The sequence below is a fragment of the Molothrus aeneus genome, chromosome Z (genome assembly GCF_037042795.1).
Source record: "Molothrus aeneus isolate 106 chromosome Z, BPBGC_Maene_1.0, whole genome shotgun sequence".
In the NCBI taxonomy this organism is placed as follows: domain Eukaryota; kingdom Metazoa; phylum Chordata; class Aves; order Passeriformes; family Icteridae; genus Molothrus; species Molothrus aeneus.
In genome coordinates, this window is record NC_089680.1 from 62,267,961 (window position 1) to 62,287,466 (window position 19,506).

The window sequence follows — 19,506 nt, forward strand, 5'->3', positions numbered from 1 at the left end:
TTGAAATGTCCAGCTTGAAAGTGTTAAAAGCAACTGGTTGAGGCACCTGCCTAAGAGGAAAGCTGTTGAGGACTCCAAAACTCTTTGGAAGAATGTTCATATGTCTTTATATCTCCAAACTACCATGGTTGTCATTGAAATACTTTCCAGAAGCACCACAGTGGCCAAAGTTATTTCCTACTCTATGTCTGGGGAAAATATTACTATATTTTCAGTATTTCTGGTGTGCTGCACAGCAGTGCCTTTTAGGATTTAATTTCTTAGTCTTCAGAGAAATTGTCTGTTTTCTTGTTAAGCAGAAAATTCTATAAATTTCCAAGAAACTTTCTCTTCCAACATTTAAAAATTATATTTTTGAAAATCCTAATCTGTTTTCAGCTGTCTCAAAAGAACTTAAAAGTCCTAGTCTCTCTTTCAAAAGTACTTCTCACAGATGCCACTATGATCCTTCTGAGAGGTTTTAGATATGATCAGCTTCCAGTAAATTAAGTCCTGTGTACATTAGTTATGAGTTTTGCAAACAGTGAGTTAGAATTTATAATTTGTTCTCTTATTTATTTTGTTCTGTTACCTGCTACTGTGCTTATCTATAATAAATACACAAATTAATTGTGAAAATTCACAGATGAATTTTGAACAAACATTTTATGTTGCTTTGTGTAAGAGCTTTTCACCCTAAAATGCCTTTCCAGGTATTTGAAGTAGCACAACTATATTGTTCAGTGTTGGTGGGTGAAACTGAGTATTTCTGCTGCATGTCTGCAAAGATCTATGAGCAAGGAAAAAATTCATGCTCTGCAATATGGTTTTTGTTTCCTGTAAGCCACTGATATGAGGATTGTTATTTCTTTGCAAAGCATCAACATTTATATTGATGTCTCCTTTGTGGGGAATTTTAGATAAGTTGCTAGGGATTTCCTAACTCTAGTGAACTGTAAGTACTTTCAAACCTTTGGATAGTGGTGCAGAAGTGAATACTGTAGTTTGTCTGCTTCTGAAAATCATGAAATATAGCTGCTAAGATTGAATATAAATACCTATATTTCTCCAGTTAATTTAGATTATTTTTCCCTTTTTTGTATAGATTACTGTTTTTATTTCTTCAAGCCAAATATAATAGGGATGGTCACAGTTATTGCTCATCTCAGGGATGTGAAAGGATCAAGATTGTGACCAAAGATTCATCAAAAGGGATAAGTAATTGCATGGCAAAAGCTTACCCAAAGTACTACCAAGTACCAACCGTCATAAAGCAGATGCCAGAAAAAACTACTGTACCATGTTCAAAATGTGGCACAACTCAGGTAAAATAAAATAAGCTAAAACTTTCATGAACTGTAGGATTGGTGATGCTGTCTACTCAATTTAAGTCCAAATTTCAATCTTTCAGCACAGAATACTGCACCTTTAAATTGCAGTGGTCAGCTTGTTAATCTTCTTGGACTTCTTGAAGGTTTGGAGTCCTTTCTGTAGCAGGTTTCAAGGTTTTTTTTTTCTTCTTTTGTGCAACTCCTGCTCCAAGTACAACAGAAAAGGGACATAGGTGGATTGGTGTCTTGCACTGCAGTATTGTCTGTGACACATGGAGAGCTTTGCTGCAGAGATCTACATGGCAAACCTTCTCTCTGTTTGGATCTTTGTTTATTAACATGAACTTGAAATTGTCTCAGCTATACAACCTGAGAAAAATATTGAAATTAAGAGATAAAATAGGTTCCACTATGTATCATTATATTTATTAGTATTAGTAGTACCATAAATAATGCCATTGACAAATGGATATATTTGCTTTGGAGCACGGGCTGTCTGTTGTAAACTGGCATGATAAAGTGTTGAAGAAACATTAATATGTGTACTTAACTGTTTTGTTTGATATCCAGATGGTGTTCACCAGTGACCCTCACAGAAACTACCTCCTTGTGCAGATTAATTCATCTGATGAAAAAGAGTCAAGCAGAGGCCAGCAAGCATTTATATATGTAAGTATTCTTTATGGTTTTCTTCTTAAATATCACTATAGCAGTATGTATTGTAGCAGTTGTACAGCTCTTCATAATGCACATCTCAGTTTTCTTCACTTGAATGAAAAGATTGGTTCATTGTTTGAAAATAAAGTCAAAAAGCTTATGTTTAAACATTAGAAAGTAAGGCTTCAAAACCCCATTTTATATTTGAGTCCTATTTGCTGAAGAGAGAAATGTTCCGATTAGAGTTTAAAATGTTCAGTTTATGTTTAAATCTTTGTTTAAAATGTAAAAAATGTATCTGGGCATACATTTATGGCTGGTTTTGCAAATAAACAGAAGACATAAACTAAAAATTTGTTAGTTAAATCCATTTTGTTGAAATTGTCCTTGTGCAAGCAGATTAGTAAATTAGTGGGATGGGTCACATGAGCCATTAAGCTTTGCTGAAGTCCTCTAAATGGCAATTGCTAAAGAATCAGTAGGTTTCTGTATTTGTTCTGGCGTGGCCCAAGTGAGCCCAGTGATGTGATACTGTATAACAAGTAGTTTAGTTTGACTTTTCCATTCAGATGCTGAAGTAGAGTTGTGCATGAAGGTGAAGTACCACTTAATGGTACTTCCTTACATTCTTCAGTGCTACAGAGTCATTGTAGTCATTGTTGGCCTGGCTGAACTTTCAGTTATTCAGGTAGACAAATAGCACATGAGCAGCTTAACCTTTGCAGCTGCGAACTTCTCCAGGAAGGTGTGTGCCATATCCAAAACAGCAGGAAGAAACTGGGCTGGAACTAACCTGCTGCAGGGATCAATTAACTGTATCACTGTAAAGAAGTCCAGAGGATTCAGTGTCTGAACTTTAGCTTCCCAAAGCTGGAGCGATGACTGAGGCAGGTACTAAGTCACCTGGAATGTGCCATATTCCTGTAGAAGCTACAGGCTTAAGACTCCCATGCAATTTCAGAAATCCCATTAAGCAGCATCCTTTCAAAGGAAAAACTGAAGAGTTGCTAGGGAGAAGCAAGTATTTGTAAGGAAATTACTGTGTCTAAACTAGAGTAAGATTGATTGCCACTGAGTGCAGTAGAATTGCTGTTTGATTCATATTAACTTTCTTTTCTCTCTTTTTCTTCCCATTGAGGTCAATGACACCATGTTTTCCTTCAAGGGTAATGGAATACTTATTGTTGTAGTAGATGCCTGCACTGGCACAGTGTTGGGAAACAAATTATTTTCTGGAGTAGACATTAGGCATGTAGATGGATATTTAAAATCTGGAATTCCACAAAGGTATGTGCAATGACCAGTCATTTCCAGTATGTCCTGCAAGCTGTAGCTCTGCTCTCTGACAAGGATTTAAATAATGACAAATAGATCATGATATCTGAGCGCTGAAAGTGAACACAACATATGTCTAAATTCAGGCAAAAGGAGAAACAGAGGAGCAATTTATTGGACAGTGTATCCTTATTTAAGAAAACTAAGCAGATTTTGAGCACTTAAAATTTTTCTGGTGTTGCTTTTTTCCTCAAAAATAATTTTCTTTAACAAGACATCATGTAATAACACTGCTTTGCTTAAAACAAGAATAACTTTTTGTTTAATAAGGACAGTGGCAAGGACTATGTGAAAGATGTTGTACTGTTTTCTCCCTGTGGAGAAAATTATTTATTACTAAATAAAGATAGAGAGTTAGTGTCAGAAAATAAACAGTATTTTAGTTTTCTAAATTTGGATCAATATCCAAACTTGATTTTTTTGATACAAAATACTAAATCATATCTAAATAACACTTTCAAATGATTTTGAAGTTAAAGTCAGTTTAAAACCAAGAAATTCTAAGTACTACTTTCAGAAAGGGTTGACTATTTCCATGTCATAAGCATTCATAAGGAATTGGACACTGAGGGCAGTTAGCTGGAAAGGTGTGTAGCCAGAATATTAAAAAAATGTGTTTATAATAGCTGCTGTGTCAATGCTGTTCCTGTTGCAGGTCTATCATTCTGCTGAGCACAAGAGGTGATGTAGCAATTCCTAATAATTTAGGTGAAGCCTTAATGTCCCTGGGCACAGCGAAACCACCTTATCTTCAGAGCAATGGTTGGTGGAAACGTTGCACATTTCTTTGACACCACCTTGGTCTTTGTGTTCATGTTGGCGTGGTGGGTTTCTTATGGGTGTGTGAGAAGGATGCAGCTGGTGGAAGATGGTTGCCAGTTTGCACTGGTGTGGCTGCTGTGTGTCAGCTCTTGTTGAGCAGCCCTTTAGCAGATGGGGCAGAAAACCCCTTTATCCCATTGTGTGAAGCTTGTTGCAAACAGAAAAGTAACTGGCAGTTCTTTGTGCCTGTGGATCACACAAGAGTCCCAGCCTTTTTTCCTAAAGCCTGTATTTTGTGCCTCACCCAGCAATTGTATCTTTAAGCAATATTCTGTGCCTGCCTAGTATTTCCTGTTCTAAAATAACTTGAAGCTAGAAATGAGAAGCTATTGGTATTTTGAGGCATGATGAGTTTATAGGCCACATGGGGGTAGCTCTCATCTGTTCAGAGTGATGCTACAAGTTGTGGTTGAGAAAGCAGGTTTTATAACTGTCCAATTAGCTGTGTTTTCAAATTAAGATTTCAGGGTATTTAATACTAAATATTGAGACAGGAGATGGCAAATCATTATTTCTTTGTAAGGTGCATGTAAAGCTGAGAATGGATAAATGTCTGGAATGATGTGGGGGAAAGAATTTTGCCTTTGCCTACCTAACCAGTCATGATGCTGCAGTGAGCTTGGCTGGTTTGGTAATGCTAAGCTTTTTCTGTCACAGGAAGCTTGGCCTTTCTGGGCTTCAGAGGAAATACTAAGCCATCCTGGATTAAGCTGTTTACCAGTCCTGCTGGGCATGGGCTCGTTCAGATAGAAAAGTATATCCCTCTGCAACTGGAAGAGTATGGCTGTGCCAGAGCAACTAAAAGCCGTCAGAAAGACCTCGAGCTTCTGAAGAAGGCTGCACGATCTCATTAAAGACTAAGATGTACATAAAATCTGGGGGAAAAATGTGAACTAACTTATTTTTTAATTTATGGCATTTTAAACTATATTGTTATCCAAGTAAATCATGTTATTGTCTGAGAGATGTTTGCCAGCATTGACTGCTTGAATGCCAATCTGTGCACCTTCTAGTTGTACAAAATATTAAAGAATTTTTTAGTATTTGTATAAACAGGTTTCAGAGATTTTTCAGATGTTTGTATTTACTGTAAACAATTTCTTTCTGTTTAATATTCCTTTTGTGTGTAAGAGGGTATTCATAAAAGCCTTAAGTTTTTAGTAACAGGTGTTGGAGTGCATTTTGGGTTACTTGAAAGATTAACATCAATGCCTTCATAAACAGCTTGAATTGGTCATTATAACTTAAGCATTTTTCCCTCAGCTGTTTGGGTGTTTCCATGGGAGTTTTTCTGTGAGCTCGGTTACTTTCTCAGTCTGCTTTCTAACGTGTTAAAGCCCAATCTCCCCTATGCATGAGGCTGACTCAACGAATTTTTAATTGCAGTAAAAATTTTTGCTTTCCTGTGTGAAAGATGGAGGAAGGAATTCAAAGATCCAGCCTGGGGCTGGGTGAGAATTGTGTACCAATCAGCAGTGCTTTACAAGACATTGTGTACAAGTGTGGCATGCAGAGCAGGAAATTACTTCTGTTCTTTAGGATCACTGTTCATTCTCTCTAAATACACAGGTGTGTCTGTAAGAGCTACTTTAATAGACAGTCTAGAAGTTAAGGTTGCAGTCTTGAGTATAGCTTGACTTCAGCTTAGTCTTAAAGCTTTTATCCAGAAGGGCAAAACTAAGATACTGTTACTCTCAATTTGTTAGGAAATGAGGCTTCTACTCTTGCAGTGGTGGATTTTTTGTTTTGTTTTGATTTTTTAATTTTTTTTTTGTTTTGTTGTTTGGTTGGTTGGTTGGTTTTGGGATTGTTTTTGTTTGTTTTTTAGTGTTGGTTTTTCTTGAATTATTTTTAAGGCTATCTCAGCTTTAACTTCTAAGTGAATGGAAAGTGCTCTCAGTTCATTAAATCATACCTTCTGCCTTAACTTTGATTCTCTTAGTATACTCATGTTGTTAATTCCTGTTGACTTTATATTAGGTCCGTTGATTTAATCTGGTTTTGTTGCAATAAATTGTCTCTGCCAATAGTGTAAAAATAATTTAGAACAGCGGCACAGCTGCCCTTTTTCAGGATCTTTGTCTTTGAAATTAAATTTCAGGGACAGTAAAGATGCATTTCATTATAGGGAGCAATAGGTGCCTTAGGGCTAAAATATAACCCTAGTTCTAATAAAACTGACATATTTCCTTCTTCTTCTATATGTTCTCATTCATTCGAGCTGGTATAATGTATCTACCATTCATAGATGCTTTGTGCTTTGAATTCAAAATAGAGTGGCTGTTGTAAATGAACTATATGCTTGTCTTCTCCAAAGATGTTGAAAAACTGTGGGGATGTTTTTTTGTGCTTTAAAGGAGAAGAGGCACAATATCAAACATATTACTCTGTTCAATTAAAATATGCTACCTCAGTGCTACAATTAAACTGCCTGGTCTAATTGAGAAAGGAGGGAGTAAGGAGTATGACACAAGAGTTGAAGTTAACAAATAGATGACCAATACTTTTTTTATTGTAAAACCAAGCCAAATGGATGATTGTGTATTTTGCAGTTGTTTTGATGCACAGTTCTCTTGTTATGTTTAAAAGAAAAGTAATTTTGTTAGGGGAAGCTGTGATAAATCTTTACAACTAACTGTAATATTTGGTGTTATTAATGCAGGGCAGTGATGTAAATGCTCTGAGTGCAGTAGTGATAGTGTTTGGGGATTAAAATGGCTTTAAGGCTTCCTCTGTTCTCATGCTCAGCAGAGAAATAGTGATGAGGTGGTGATCCTCAGGCTTGTGAAGTTGGCCATTATTTATGATATTCTGCTGTTCTAAGCGTCTTGTAAAATTTGTCCTTTGAAGTGTCAGGGGTATTCTGATGTAGGGCTTACTGATGAACAATTGGACCTGAAGTTAAAGTGTTTGTCTTTTGTGTAAATTTAAACACTTGACAAATAGCATAAATAAATTTTTACATCTGACAAGGCAATAAAATTATGGGTGTCTTCTGTTCTTGTATCAAGTAATTCTATAGTGTGTGCTGTGTCAATAATACAAACTATCTTATTTCAACACTGGTTTACTTGTGAGGTTTGTGGAGTATATCCTACTCTTCATTCGGAGACAAGCTAGCAACACTGGAAAGGAACACTGATGGTGACTGAAGTTATGGGTCTGTCTTGGAAGCCAGATATCTCAAAGCTGGCCTGAGCTGCTGAGTCTACAGTCATTTCAGCTCAAGGGAGCAAGGAGCAGCGGTGTTACTGACTCAGGGGCATCCTATCCTTGTCTTTAACTACCTGGTGGGGAGTGAAGAAGGTGAAAAAGGTGAACACTGTTTTCAGTGGGGCCCAGTGGCAGAGAAAAAGAGTCTGTGGGGACACATTGGAATGCAGGCAGTTCCACAAAAACAGAAGGAATGTTTTTATTGAGTAAGTGATCAAGCACTGGAATTGATTGGCAGTCCACCTTTGGAGTGTTTTTCTGTGGAGGAGCAGCATTAGCTGACCCTGCTTTGGGACAGCAAGTGTCCTGGGCCCTCTCCAGTGGTGATTGCCAGCCAGGTGATGCTGTAATTGTGGGAAGTTAAGGCCTAATGTAGTTAAGGCCTGATGTACCTAAGCCTCTCTCTTAAAGTGCACCAGCTGTTGCAGCCTGCAAGGACTGAGCAAGACACTTCACATGTCTGAAACATGGTGAGTCCCCAAACCCCTTCCAAAAGGCATTGTAATTGCTTCTTCATGTTCAGGCTTTGTATACAAATAGATGGATTTCCATTCCTGCAGTAAAGAAATTTTAAAAAAACTCCAAAAACTAAGGAACAAATTTCTTGGAGCCAGTAGCAGATTAAGTGTGCTATCAATAAGGCCCTGTCTCTGGCCAAAGGCACCACTGGAAATCCAGTATATGAGGGACAAGAGACCCATTCTCAAAGAGCCAGGATGATGGCAAGGACATGCTTAGGAGAATAGAGACTTAATTTTGTGTATTGTGGGACAGCAGTGACAGCTGAGGCCCCAGATAACTTCTGACCCTGGCCATGAGTTTCCTGATCAGGGCAAATCACATAATTTCCTCTGCTTCCCCTCAATTCCTTTTCACCTTATGTAGGAAGGATGTAGAGCTAGGGATAGTCATCCAGCTCTGACTGAAAAGCTCAGTCAGCTGGGTTTGATGCTATCTGGATCTGTAGCTGCACTGATCAGTGAAGGTCTTAGTGTTTGTCATGGTTGTATTTGTTTAAGGTAATGCTGATGTCACCTTAGTGCCAGAATATCTGTGAAAAGCAGTAACTTTTCCTACTTCAAAATGTGAGCTTTACCCAGTCATTATTTTTCTATGTCTTCTGGTCATACTTGTTCTAGCACTTATGGGCAGGTTTTGACCCTTCCCGGGGTTCACAAATATATTTTTCTTTCCTAATGCCTTTTCTTTTCCCTGTGTCTTCAGCTAGTTAAAGTTCTAAAATAGTAATCAGTATTGAAGTACAAAAGGCCACCTCTGGCTTGAGAAAATTTATGAGATTTTTAATTGTATGGCTGGGGTCTACTGCAATTTTGCAGATCAAATTTGTACTACCAATTGTAACTTGCTAAATAAAAAAAGGGCTTGTCTGGCCACTTACTTGCATGACAGGGAGTGATGGGACAGGCAAGTAATAGAGTCCCTCATTTTTTTTTTCCATTATGAAATCCTGGTGTGTGTGGGGTAGGGGGAAGTAGTTTTTGGATATAATAGGAACAATTTTAGACAGAGATGATACTACCACTACCTTCTAGTACCTGAAGGTACAGTATTGCTGGAGAGGGTCTTCTTATTAGGGCATGTGGTGGTAGAACCAGGGGGAATGGCTTCAAACTGAAAGAGTGTGGCTTTAGGTGAGATATGAGAAAGAAACTCTTTACTGTGAAGATGGTGAGGCACAGGGACCAGGTCACCCAGAGAACCTGTGGATGGGATGCCCTATTCCTGGCAGTGTTCAAGTCCAGGCTGGATGGAGTTGTGAGCAGCCTGGTCTGGGGGAAGGTGTCCTTGCCCATGGCAGGGGAGGTTGGAACTGGATGATCTTTAGGTCCCTTCCAACTCAAGCCATTCTATGAATCTGTGAATTTTGGGAGACAGCAATCTTGGGATCTTCTGAGATCAGCCTAGCCTTTTTGATACATCATCTTGTGCTTTTAACCCATAATGAAAACATTCAGAGAAACTTTAGCTTTTCTTGAAAGGTTTGTAGCTGTCACGTTTGATATATTAGTGAGAAATTGGCGTGGTCAGATCATACAGAAATTTCAAAGCAATCAGTCTGTGTAAACTTTCTCCTTACACATGAACTTTGAAACTTTTTTTCTATTTCTTTTGTATTTACAAGTGCCAAGCAGACTTAACTGCTTTGCCTAGAGAGGGAATTCTTTGTTTCATCTTTTTCCAAGATGAATAGGTTGACAGGTGAATATTCTAATTTATAATATTTTTTTGAGAAATTGTTCACAGAGCATACAAAGGCCTGACTTTATATATAGTTTATTCTAAATGGAGAATCAAAACAAAGTGGTATTTCAGGATTATTTTAATGTGTGCAATTATTCTATGTAGAAAAGTTCTTTGCTAGAGCTGCTATAAAGATGGAAACACAACAGCATCTTTCCATGCAGCATTTCCAGGGAAATGCCTTTTTTTTCCCCATTTTTTTAACAGATACCCCAAAGTCAGTTCAGGGTGTGTTTTGTGTAATTGGTAGCTTTTGGGGATGGATCTCAGATGATATCATCTTTTTGATATCTGTGAAGTTCATGAGCAGAAGATGGTTTATTCCATCTGTAGGGTGTGAATCATGATCTAATAGTTTTCCTTCAGCTCCAGTGCAAATGACTGGTGTATGTTTGTAGTAACAGCAAACAACATTGTAGTTATCTGTGGTCTCATTTCTACTTCTGAAAAATTATTCTGTGATAAGCATCACTCAGTAGTATATATTGCACATTTCTGCTTTTTAATTTTTTAATAGTGTAATATAAATTCCCATATGCAGCATGTTTTGGTTACATTCTTCTTTTTAATGTTCTTCCATTGATACCAGGTTTTTCTGTCCTTCACTGCAGTGAAATACAAAGTGTTAGAAGATATGAGTATCTATAATACCATGAATCACAGCAGCATGCACAATTGCCACTGGGTTGATTCTGCTAGCCACCAGAAAACATACAGTAAGAACTCACTGTGAGGCTTTAATAGCTAACATGGAAAAAAATGAAGATATAAGAAAAAGTTGTTTGCAGTCTCTATTCCCTATAAGCTGTTCACACCTTTCTCTTTTTGCTTTGTACAGACCTTCACCACTTGTTTCTCAGTTCTTGAGGGCTGGGATGCTACTCTGGTTAAGTATCTTATTCCCATAGAATTTTCCATTTCTGATATTTCCAATGTTTTGCCTGCAGATTTGTCTGAGTAACTGCCAATCCTTCTTTTCCATTAAATCTATTTACAAAGTTTCTTAGAGAGTGGGTTGGACCTCCCCTGTTTCCCTACCCTTTTTTAGTTCCAGGATGTAACCTCTTTGTGGTGGCGCATCTCCTGCTGCCTCCTTGAGCTCCACTGACTTCAGAAATGCCCATTAGGCCTTGGCCTTGATGTGGGAAATTACTGTGGCTAAAGCAAATTTTCTTGCAACCCTAAAAATAGTGGTGCCAAGTGAGAGCCTTTGAACTACCCTGGGCCGCTGTGGGGTGTGACCAGAAATCTCCCTGGGAGTGGGCACCTTTTGGAGCCAGTGAAGGATACTCGGGGATTGCAGCAAACACTGACCCCCTCCTCAGGGCTCAACCCTTCACCCAATGAGGAGGCACAAAGGCATCCCATGTGAGTCCTTCACTGAGCTTGAGGGCAGTTTTTCCCAGATATATACCTTGTACATATTCTTCTGGGTCATACAGGTGCGTACAGGTGAGAATATGTCATAGCAAATGTGCTATATGTGAATGCTCTTAGATGCTTAGGTACTTCAGATTTTTAAGTTAGACCTATAAGTGAGATACTGTTGTTCTTGCAGTAAATTCTGTAGAATCTTCTGACAAATTATTTAAGTCAGGCTATCGATTGAGTGCTGTTGAGTACTGTTAAGTTTAAGTGATGTTAAAACCTTTAGGCCTAAACATTTGATCAAGTCCAAGGCTCAGTTTGGCAAAGGCATTCACTCTGAATCTTGTGATTCAATAGGGGAGTCTCCCTTATTTTTTGTAATCCTCTTTCCCATCCTTACCCTTTTTCCATCCCCAGCTTCTATGATGTAAATCAATTTTATTTTAGACTGATTGATTCAAATTTTAGTCTGATTTTTCTGTGTGCTATAACTATTCAGTAAATAATACAGTGAACTTTGCCAACAAACTTTTTTACGCTTTTACTTCTATATTAAACTTGCTTTACCGATGCCTTTGCCAGTGATTCCTTGAGCAACCTAATACACTCATTCCCAACTCTCTAAACAGAGTGATCACCCAAAATACACTTCTTTCATAAAATTCTCTGCTCCTTGTTACTCACATTGTAGCAACATGTTCAAAATCAAAGAGATGCATAGAAATATCTTTGGTGAATAGATATTCAGAATCAGGTTGGGGGACACTGCCCATGTCACAGAATCACAGAATCAGTCACCTTGGAAGAGACCACAGCGGGTCATGTGGTCCAACCTCTGTTCAAGCAGGGCTGTTCTGGAGCACATGGCATTGTATCCAGACAGTTCTAGAATATCTCGAATCAAGGAGACTCCACAACCTCTCAGTGTCAAGCTGAAGGAATTAATAGCACAGAACTTGTGTAAAAATTTTCGTTTCCCCTCCCTATTTTTGTGTACAGTATTGCTTGCTGACCATCAAACAGGTCCTTGTAATCTGTCAGGGTTGGGTTTCAGTTCTTCCACAGACATCATGTTGAATGAGCCAGATTAAATACTTTGCAGTGCAGATTATGGAATGAGAATGGGTGTCAATATGAAGCTTAGAAATGTTGATATCCCCTCTTTGTAGGAACAATTGGTTGGGTTTTTTTCTTATTCTTCATCTCCCTTGCTTTCACACTTCAGTCACTGTGCACTCTTTACCCCCTGCATGCTCCCACCCTGGGCAGTTGTACACAAATAACATCATGGTTTGTAGTGACATGCAAGATCACTTTCCAAAATGAAGATAATAAATAAAGTTCACGTTAATATGCATATGTTTAACAGTTATTGACTATATAAGTAGAAAACAGGGGTCCTGAGTGAATTGCAATTTCTAGATTTGTGTATGTTTAATAAATACATGCATAAACAACTGTATTACTCTATTTTTCAAAGAAGATCCTAAAAATTACAAAAATATTTTTGTTTGCAAACAGTTCCCCTGTTTGCCTATGAAAGCCTGATCTGTGAAAGAGTAAATGATATTACAAATTGCCTAGAACTGAAGTCGATAAAGAAGGTCACTGCTGGATCACTCAGAGCATGAAGTCTCAATACAGAGCTTAATAGGGAAGCAAATGTTCTGTTAGGAGCACAGCATATGGTAAATTTGAGTAAAAATCCTGTTTTTTCTCTCACAGGTGACTATACATGCACTATAACTAATATGTGAACCCACACATACGGTTAACCAAATTCTTGGCATGGGTTTAAAAGACTCAAATACTCTGTATCTTAACTGTAAACATTAAGAGTTTTCAGAAATGTTATGCAAAATTAATGAAGCTGTAAAAAGATATGTTATTTGCCAGAATATACCTGCATAACAAAAGTACAAAGTGAGATGAAGTTTCTCACTAAGCAGAGATGCAACAATATAGGTACAGGCAAATCGTTGATCTCTAAAGACAGTAATTACCCTGGCTATCTTTGTAATTTTTTTAAGCTGTCATCCAACAAATGCTTAACTTGTGTACAATCCACTATGTGAGGTTAAGGTCATAGGAACAAGTGTTTGAATAGAAGTGTGGGGTTTTGTTCATAATTGTTACAGAAGTAATTTGGCCATTTGTATCTAAAGTGAGTGTTTAATTCTGCTTTTCTTTTTGTAGTCCATTAATTCTTGCTTTACATTCTACTCCTTGTAAACCAAGTTCTTATACTGTGAACCTTCTTCATAAACAATTAATGAACCCAACTGCATCCAGAGGAGCCATCGGTGAGATTTAGAGAAAAAAAGCAAACGAAACCCACCTTTCTCCATGTAACAGTGGGAGGCAATGTATGTGAGAGGGTTTGTGTGTGTGTGTATTTTCACTGACTTTTCACAGATTTCTCTGCCCTTCCTTGGCATTGATACATTTGCTGTAATACAGCTTATCTTTTATGTAACAGGTAAGTTACAGGAATACAATTGTGCATAATGTTTTGGAATACAGGAAACCAATGATACTGATACCAAGAATATGCAGTCCATATAATAATCCACTTGGAATGGGATATCCAGATCTTCAGGTCTGGTTTTGCAAGCCAATGCAGTAGTTCTATATAGATATATTTTCATTTCCAGCACAGTCACCGAAGCTCATCCCCAAAGCTCCTCTTACTGGTTGTGTAGAGACTGTCCCAGAGAAAGTGTGGGAAGATCACAGGATAGAGAAAGAGAGTTGATTTATTGTGGAAGAGAATTAGTTTAGGAAAGAAATATTTGTAGAGCTTTGCATGATTTTTCTTTTTGAGATAAAGCATGTCACAAACAGGAATAGGTTCCTGTGCAGGAAACAGCTCTTCCGTAAAAGGGGCCAGGGAACAGAGTGTATTAGGCCAAGACAGTGGCAGAGCAAGCAAAACAAATACAGTGGCTACTGATTTCCTTCCTCTGTCATGCATAATTCATTGCAAAACTGCAGAGAAGCAAATGCTCCAGCTTTCAACACTCGTCTGATTCAGACAGAGTAATGTATGCTCTCATCCTAGCAGATACTTAGATCAAAAGGTAACAGATATGGAAAAGCAAACGTGGGCAGATGAATACATTTGCCAGCAAAATAATTATCCCAGGAGTATTAACAGAAAAAAGAAAGCTCTCTTCTGAAGGAAGTTTTTCAAGAAAAGATTGGCATCAGGCTATGGGTTCCTTTGACCAGTAGAATTTACATTTTTGTGCCTCCGGCAAGGTAATGCTTGTGAAGCAAGAAGTGGTATGATCTGCAAAACTAAAATTTACTCCTATTGATTTTACAAGCACTGCCATCAGAGGCGGAGAAAACCCTTCATGGGCTGTGGTCTCATACTCACAAAAACCATAGACAAACTCACGAAAGAGAAGTGTCACACCTGCCTGGCTGGAGCCAGCAGACAGAGAGAGAAAGGATAGGGCTGAGCAGCTAAGAAATTCAGTTCAAAAGAATCTGTAGCCAAGTATTTCTGGAGTGAGGCTTCTCTGAAACGCAACTTTTCTTGAGCCTTTCAGGAGTGTTAGCCAGTGCACGGTATCTCAGACTCTGGGAGGCTTGTGATTGTTTGCAAAAGGTGGTTTTGGTGTGTCTCAGCTACAGCCTGTAATGGTGAGGGGTCCCTTGCTGGGGTATTGGCAGCTCCAGCATGTTTGGAGCCAGAAGAGGCAGTGCCAAATGACAGGGAATGTGGATTGCTTTACCACTTGGCACCTGTCCAGCAAATACAGCAATTTCAGGAGATCTCCCTGCCAGGCAAAACAACAAAGAAAGACTTGCCACCACATTAACTAGTTAAGATGAATTTGCTGTAATAAAAAAAAGGTCACTTTAATTAACGGTTTAGTGTAAGCCTCTAAATTGAAATCTTGATGGAGGGAATTAGAATAACCTTCGAGTGAACTTAGCTGGAGCTATCGTTTGAGCACCACAAGAGGAAACATAAAGTGTGCATTGCCATGAGCGCAGATTAAGGAGTATCTTGGATGGCAGTGGTGGGGGAATGGAGAAAGAATTTAAAGAGACAACACAATTTATTGGAGAAGAGATTTTCCTTGCCTCTTAGCTCCCACTCCAACCTGAGCATTAAACTGCAGGTGTTACTCACAGAAAATTTCCACATGTGTCCATCTTCAAACACAAACCTGAGAGCAGGGTTTTGAGTAAAATCTGAGGCTGACCCTCAGCATGACTGAGGATCATGGTGTAATCAACCAGCAGAGATGTTCTCAGATATCTCTGCCATAGCTCTCATGCCATTTTACATTGCAATTTAAAAACACAACAACAAAACCTCAGAAGCAGTTGCCTCTTGTATAAAACATGGCAACAATCCATTGGAGACAGGAGAAATTGAACTCGGTTGGAGGTAGGTTGTTTTTCCTGTCTTGGGGTTTTTTTCTTTAAAAGCTATGCTTTCACCAAACATTAATGTGTGGGCTCTGAAGAGTAGATATGCATGGCAATAAAGATAGCTTCTGCCTTTTAGTAGCAGATTGAAAGGTACAGATGGAGGTAGAGGACAACAACTGCATTGGGATATTTGATGCTAGCTAATAATTGCAACAGCAGCCTGCTCCAAACATGCTTGTAGCTGAGCCTGTGGAGTTTATTCCTAACCCATTGCCTACATATCTTCTTTAAATATTGTGCAGGGAGTCAGGCCCTGCCTGTGCATTGCCCAGTACAACATATCAGGAGGGGCATCTGAGTACTTTTTTCCTTGCCCATTACAAAGTTCTTCCTTCCAGATCAATTTTTTTCAAGACATGTCAAAAGCATAAAGCCTTGTTAGTTGACATTAGTTCAGATTTAACATCTATTAGATATTTTTCTCTCTCCTGGTCTTAGCTATAATTTTTTCCCTCAAGCACTAAGAAATAAGGCTTAAGAAAGTGCCAGGATACCTGGGCTGACCCTGTGAGAATGTGCAGGAGTCAGGTGGGACCTTGTCAGGTCACTGGAGTGGCCACCATGAAGGGGCTCCAGTGACAGTCCCTGGTGTGACTGCCAGAGCCTCGAGAATGGTCAGGCTGGGAAGGCCCCTTAACAAGGGCTCTCTGTGGTTTTTGTTGTGAGTTGTGCTGCACAGTTTTCATAGCAGAGCAATAAAACTGGAAACAAAATGTTTCCCAACAACATTGCTGTAAAGGGAAAGCCTACAGTACCAAATAGCTTTTCAAAATTATTTTTATCATTCATATTTGAATAGGAATTATGTTATTCTTATGCCTGTTTGGGTTTTTAAACATTGTTTATTTTTTAACGTAGAGCCTTATATTTCAGCAGAGGGCACTGTGACCATACATAGAATTCAATCCATTGATGGGGTCACATGAAAATGCAAAAATATTGTTCTGTTTTTCCTCAGTCCTTAAACCACTGGGCTATACATGTAGAATTTACTTATTCTCCAGTTTAATCACTGCTTCTTCATCATAGCTACAAGATGAGAAGCAGGCAAGAAAAAAACTTATTGAATTAATATATCTAAAAATAAAATAATCTCCTGACTTTTCTGTAGGGAAAAATTAGCTAAGTAAAGGCTTGGCCACTTTTTTTCTAGAGTACCATAGTTTCCCATAGTACAATGATGTACTGAGTAGGCATTTTAACAGTAAAATGTAGGCATTTTAATGAAGAATTTACAGCAGCTACTGTATCAGAGGATATGAGCATGAAGAGCAAAAACCCCAAACCTAGCAGTTAGTCCCTGCTGTAGCCCAAGGTACACTGGCCACTGCACCTCCAGCATCTTCAGCTGCCAGGCTGCCCCTGCTCTGTTAAGGTCTGTGAGCTGAGCAGCTCCTGTGTGAATAGGAAGCAGAGGTGCTGCTATCAGTTGCACTCTGACTGATCCTATTCATTCAGCTGCTACACAGAAAGTGCCAGTAAATGGGTAGCAATAGAGATCTTTCATATGAGGCAGTTTAGGGAGCTGATTCCCTGAGATAAGTCAGTCAAATCTTTCAGGACTGTATGTGTATATTTGTGTGAAAAAGTGAGGTCAGGATAACAAAAAGAAACTAATATAGGCTAGTAAAACCATCCTTTAAATTTTCTACATTGAGTCCAAAACTTATTTTTATTTAATGCTATTTTATCCAAAGGTGGTATTTGTATTTCTCACAGACCATACATGACTTGGCAGGATTGCTTTCAGCTCTTCAGATAGAAGATCTTATTCACAATATCCCGACTTGGTTTGGATGGTAGCAAATGTCTTAGGAAAAACAACGTGTTTTTTAAGAATGATCCTCTTTCCCTTCCTCTCTGGATTAAATACAATATTTTTGCAAAATAGAAACACAAGCACCTTGTGTTTCAGACATCAGGTTTTTAATCCTGGGTTCTGCAGGGTGCTGTGGTGCTAGACACCTATTATTTTCCATGGCATGAGATCCACTCCCTTTGGCTGTCCGGCTGGTGTTTTCTCTGGTCCATTTTACAGGGCTTTTACAGTACAACAAGACCTTGGGAAGGTTGGGAGAGACCTTGGGAGACCTTGGGAGGCTCTTTGTGGTGTACAGGTATCTAATGCCAATACTGGAAACAGGTAATACCAAAAGGGAGCTTCCCTGTGAGCTGTGTGGTAGAGTCCTGCCCTAATGGAGTCATATGTCCTGAGAATTTTTTCTAGTCCCATGGATATGCAATACACCTGACAAACACAATAGTTATGCGCTGTTTTTAGGAAAAGGTTTATGGTGTACTTGCCCACCACCTTGTTGTCAGGTTGCCTTAACAAGAAGCTGTCAGCAGGATCCTTCTAATGAGACAACTTTTTTCCTTCAAAATGTACTAAACAAAAAATCTACCTGTTTGTAGAGGTCAAACAACAGTGACCTCTATCTAATTATTGTTCCTATTCCACCCACAGGAAGAGCTGCAGTGGTACCATTTTTCTGAAATTATGTCTTTTATTTGGGGGTAAACATGACAGCTGAGCCTAACAGAATCTTCAGTGACAATGTGAGAACAATGCCTGTTTTTTTTTCACTTGTGCTCTTCATTTGAGATGTTACCACCCTTGTTGCTTTCAGAGGATTGATGGGTTTTAGTGTGTGACTCCCTTTGTCCCCCCACTGTCCCACAGAAATAACCGCTGTGGCCATTCTTCCCTGCATGGCCAAACCAAGCAATTTAAAAAATATACTTATTTGTGATTCTAAGTGATGCCATTTCCATTGTGTTTAAAAGCCTTTCTCTGGAATCTTTTTGTGAGCCTGTAGGTTGTGCAGGTCTTTAAGAAAGCAGTGTTGCCTTTGTACGCTGACATTTACAATGTAGCTGCCACTTACTATTCCTTCTTTTTTGTCTTGTAAAATACACAAAGAGATCCTACACTGCCTTTTACTTGTCACCCCCACGCTTGTATAAAATGGGAAGCATGGAAAATAAGGTTAAATGTTCAACATTTTCAGTATTTTTTTAATGATTTAACATTATGTGAGAAGAAGGAGGAAAGGAGACAACACTGTGCATTTGTACTGGTTTGAAAAGAAACAGGTGATGACCAGAGTGATGAGAATAAACTATTGCATGATTGGCATAAACACTTTCCTTCATGTGAAGATGGAATTTTTGTAGCCATGTTGCCATTTATATCTATGGATAAAAAAAAAAAAATCAAACAAAAAATTTTAATTGAGTTCTAGTAATTTGTAGCACATCCATTGCAACAGAAATTAATTAGAACTCCAGTCTGCCAGTGTAAATAGCAGCTCAGTCATCTAAAATCATCCCATTGTATTTCTTGTGGGTAAAACTGCAAATTGCCCCCATGAAAGTTGAGCTGTGCCCTGTCAGGCTGCAGCAGACTGCAGACGAGAATGAGTTTGCTAGAGCTGCATTTCATGGAGGTGTGTCCTAGATGAAGAGCTACCTGAGAGGGGGCAATATTGAAGATAAGAAGCAGGTTCTGGAGACATGGGAGACACATGTGCAGGTTTGAGTGGTCCCATCAGCCACAGAAGCAGCTGGGGGGCCATGAGCAGGAATGGGGGGAACAGCATTGCTCACAGTGGCCGTGGATAGCCATGGCTGGCCGTGGAACTCATTGTCCCAGAGCCAGAGAGGGATGTCCAGGTCTCCCAAGGGTAGGAGTACCCTTGGGCAAAGCAGATTTCTGAGAGCCACCCACATCCACACACTTATGACACACTTCTGCTGTGGCCATTCGTAGACAAAGGACATCCTGCAGGGCAGAAGAGAGGGTGGGGAGACTAATCTGGGGATGTCAGGAAAGAGAAATGTGATCTGGTTCATCATTTGTTCCCCATCAGGTCCTTTCCTCTGCCCATTTCCTTTATTTCCTTCCATGCTCCTCCTCCATGCTCCACCTTGGGCAGCCTCTCTCCCAGTGTCCATATCAATCATGCTAGTTAGACTGATGATTCTGGATAAACTATTTAATTCAAACCATCAAGCCTATTTCATTCTTGCAGTGCAAATGGTTTAAATGACTCCATTCTGAGCTTAATGCTCTTTCCCTTCAGAA

General features: G+C 39.0%; 1 protein-coding gene across 1 annotated transcript in view; it reads left to right on the top strand.

The window, feature by feature from the left end:
* The window catches only part of CEMIP2 (cell migration inducing hyaluronidase 2), a 37,301-nt gene extending 30,192 nt beyond the window's left edge, over positions 1 to 7,109 (top strand). Inside the window, exons 19-23 of the mRNA XM_066569475.1 lie at positions 1,085 to 1,304; positions 1,881 to 1,979; positions 3,106 to 3,254; positions 3,958 to 4,064; positions 4,782 to 7,109. Of these exons, the coding sequence (XP_066425572.1) occupies positions 1,085 to 1,304; positions 1,881 to 1,979; positions 3,106 to 3,254; positions 3,958 to 4,064; positions 4,782 to 4,978 (772 nt within the window). The 3' untranslated portion in view covers positions 4,979 to 7,109. The remainder of the gene's footprint in view (positions 1 to 1,084; positions 1,305 to 1,880; positions 1,980 to 3,105; positions 3,255 to 3,957; positions 4,065 to 4,781) is intronic.
* Positions 7,110 to 19,506: the final 12,397 nt, after the last annotated feature.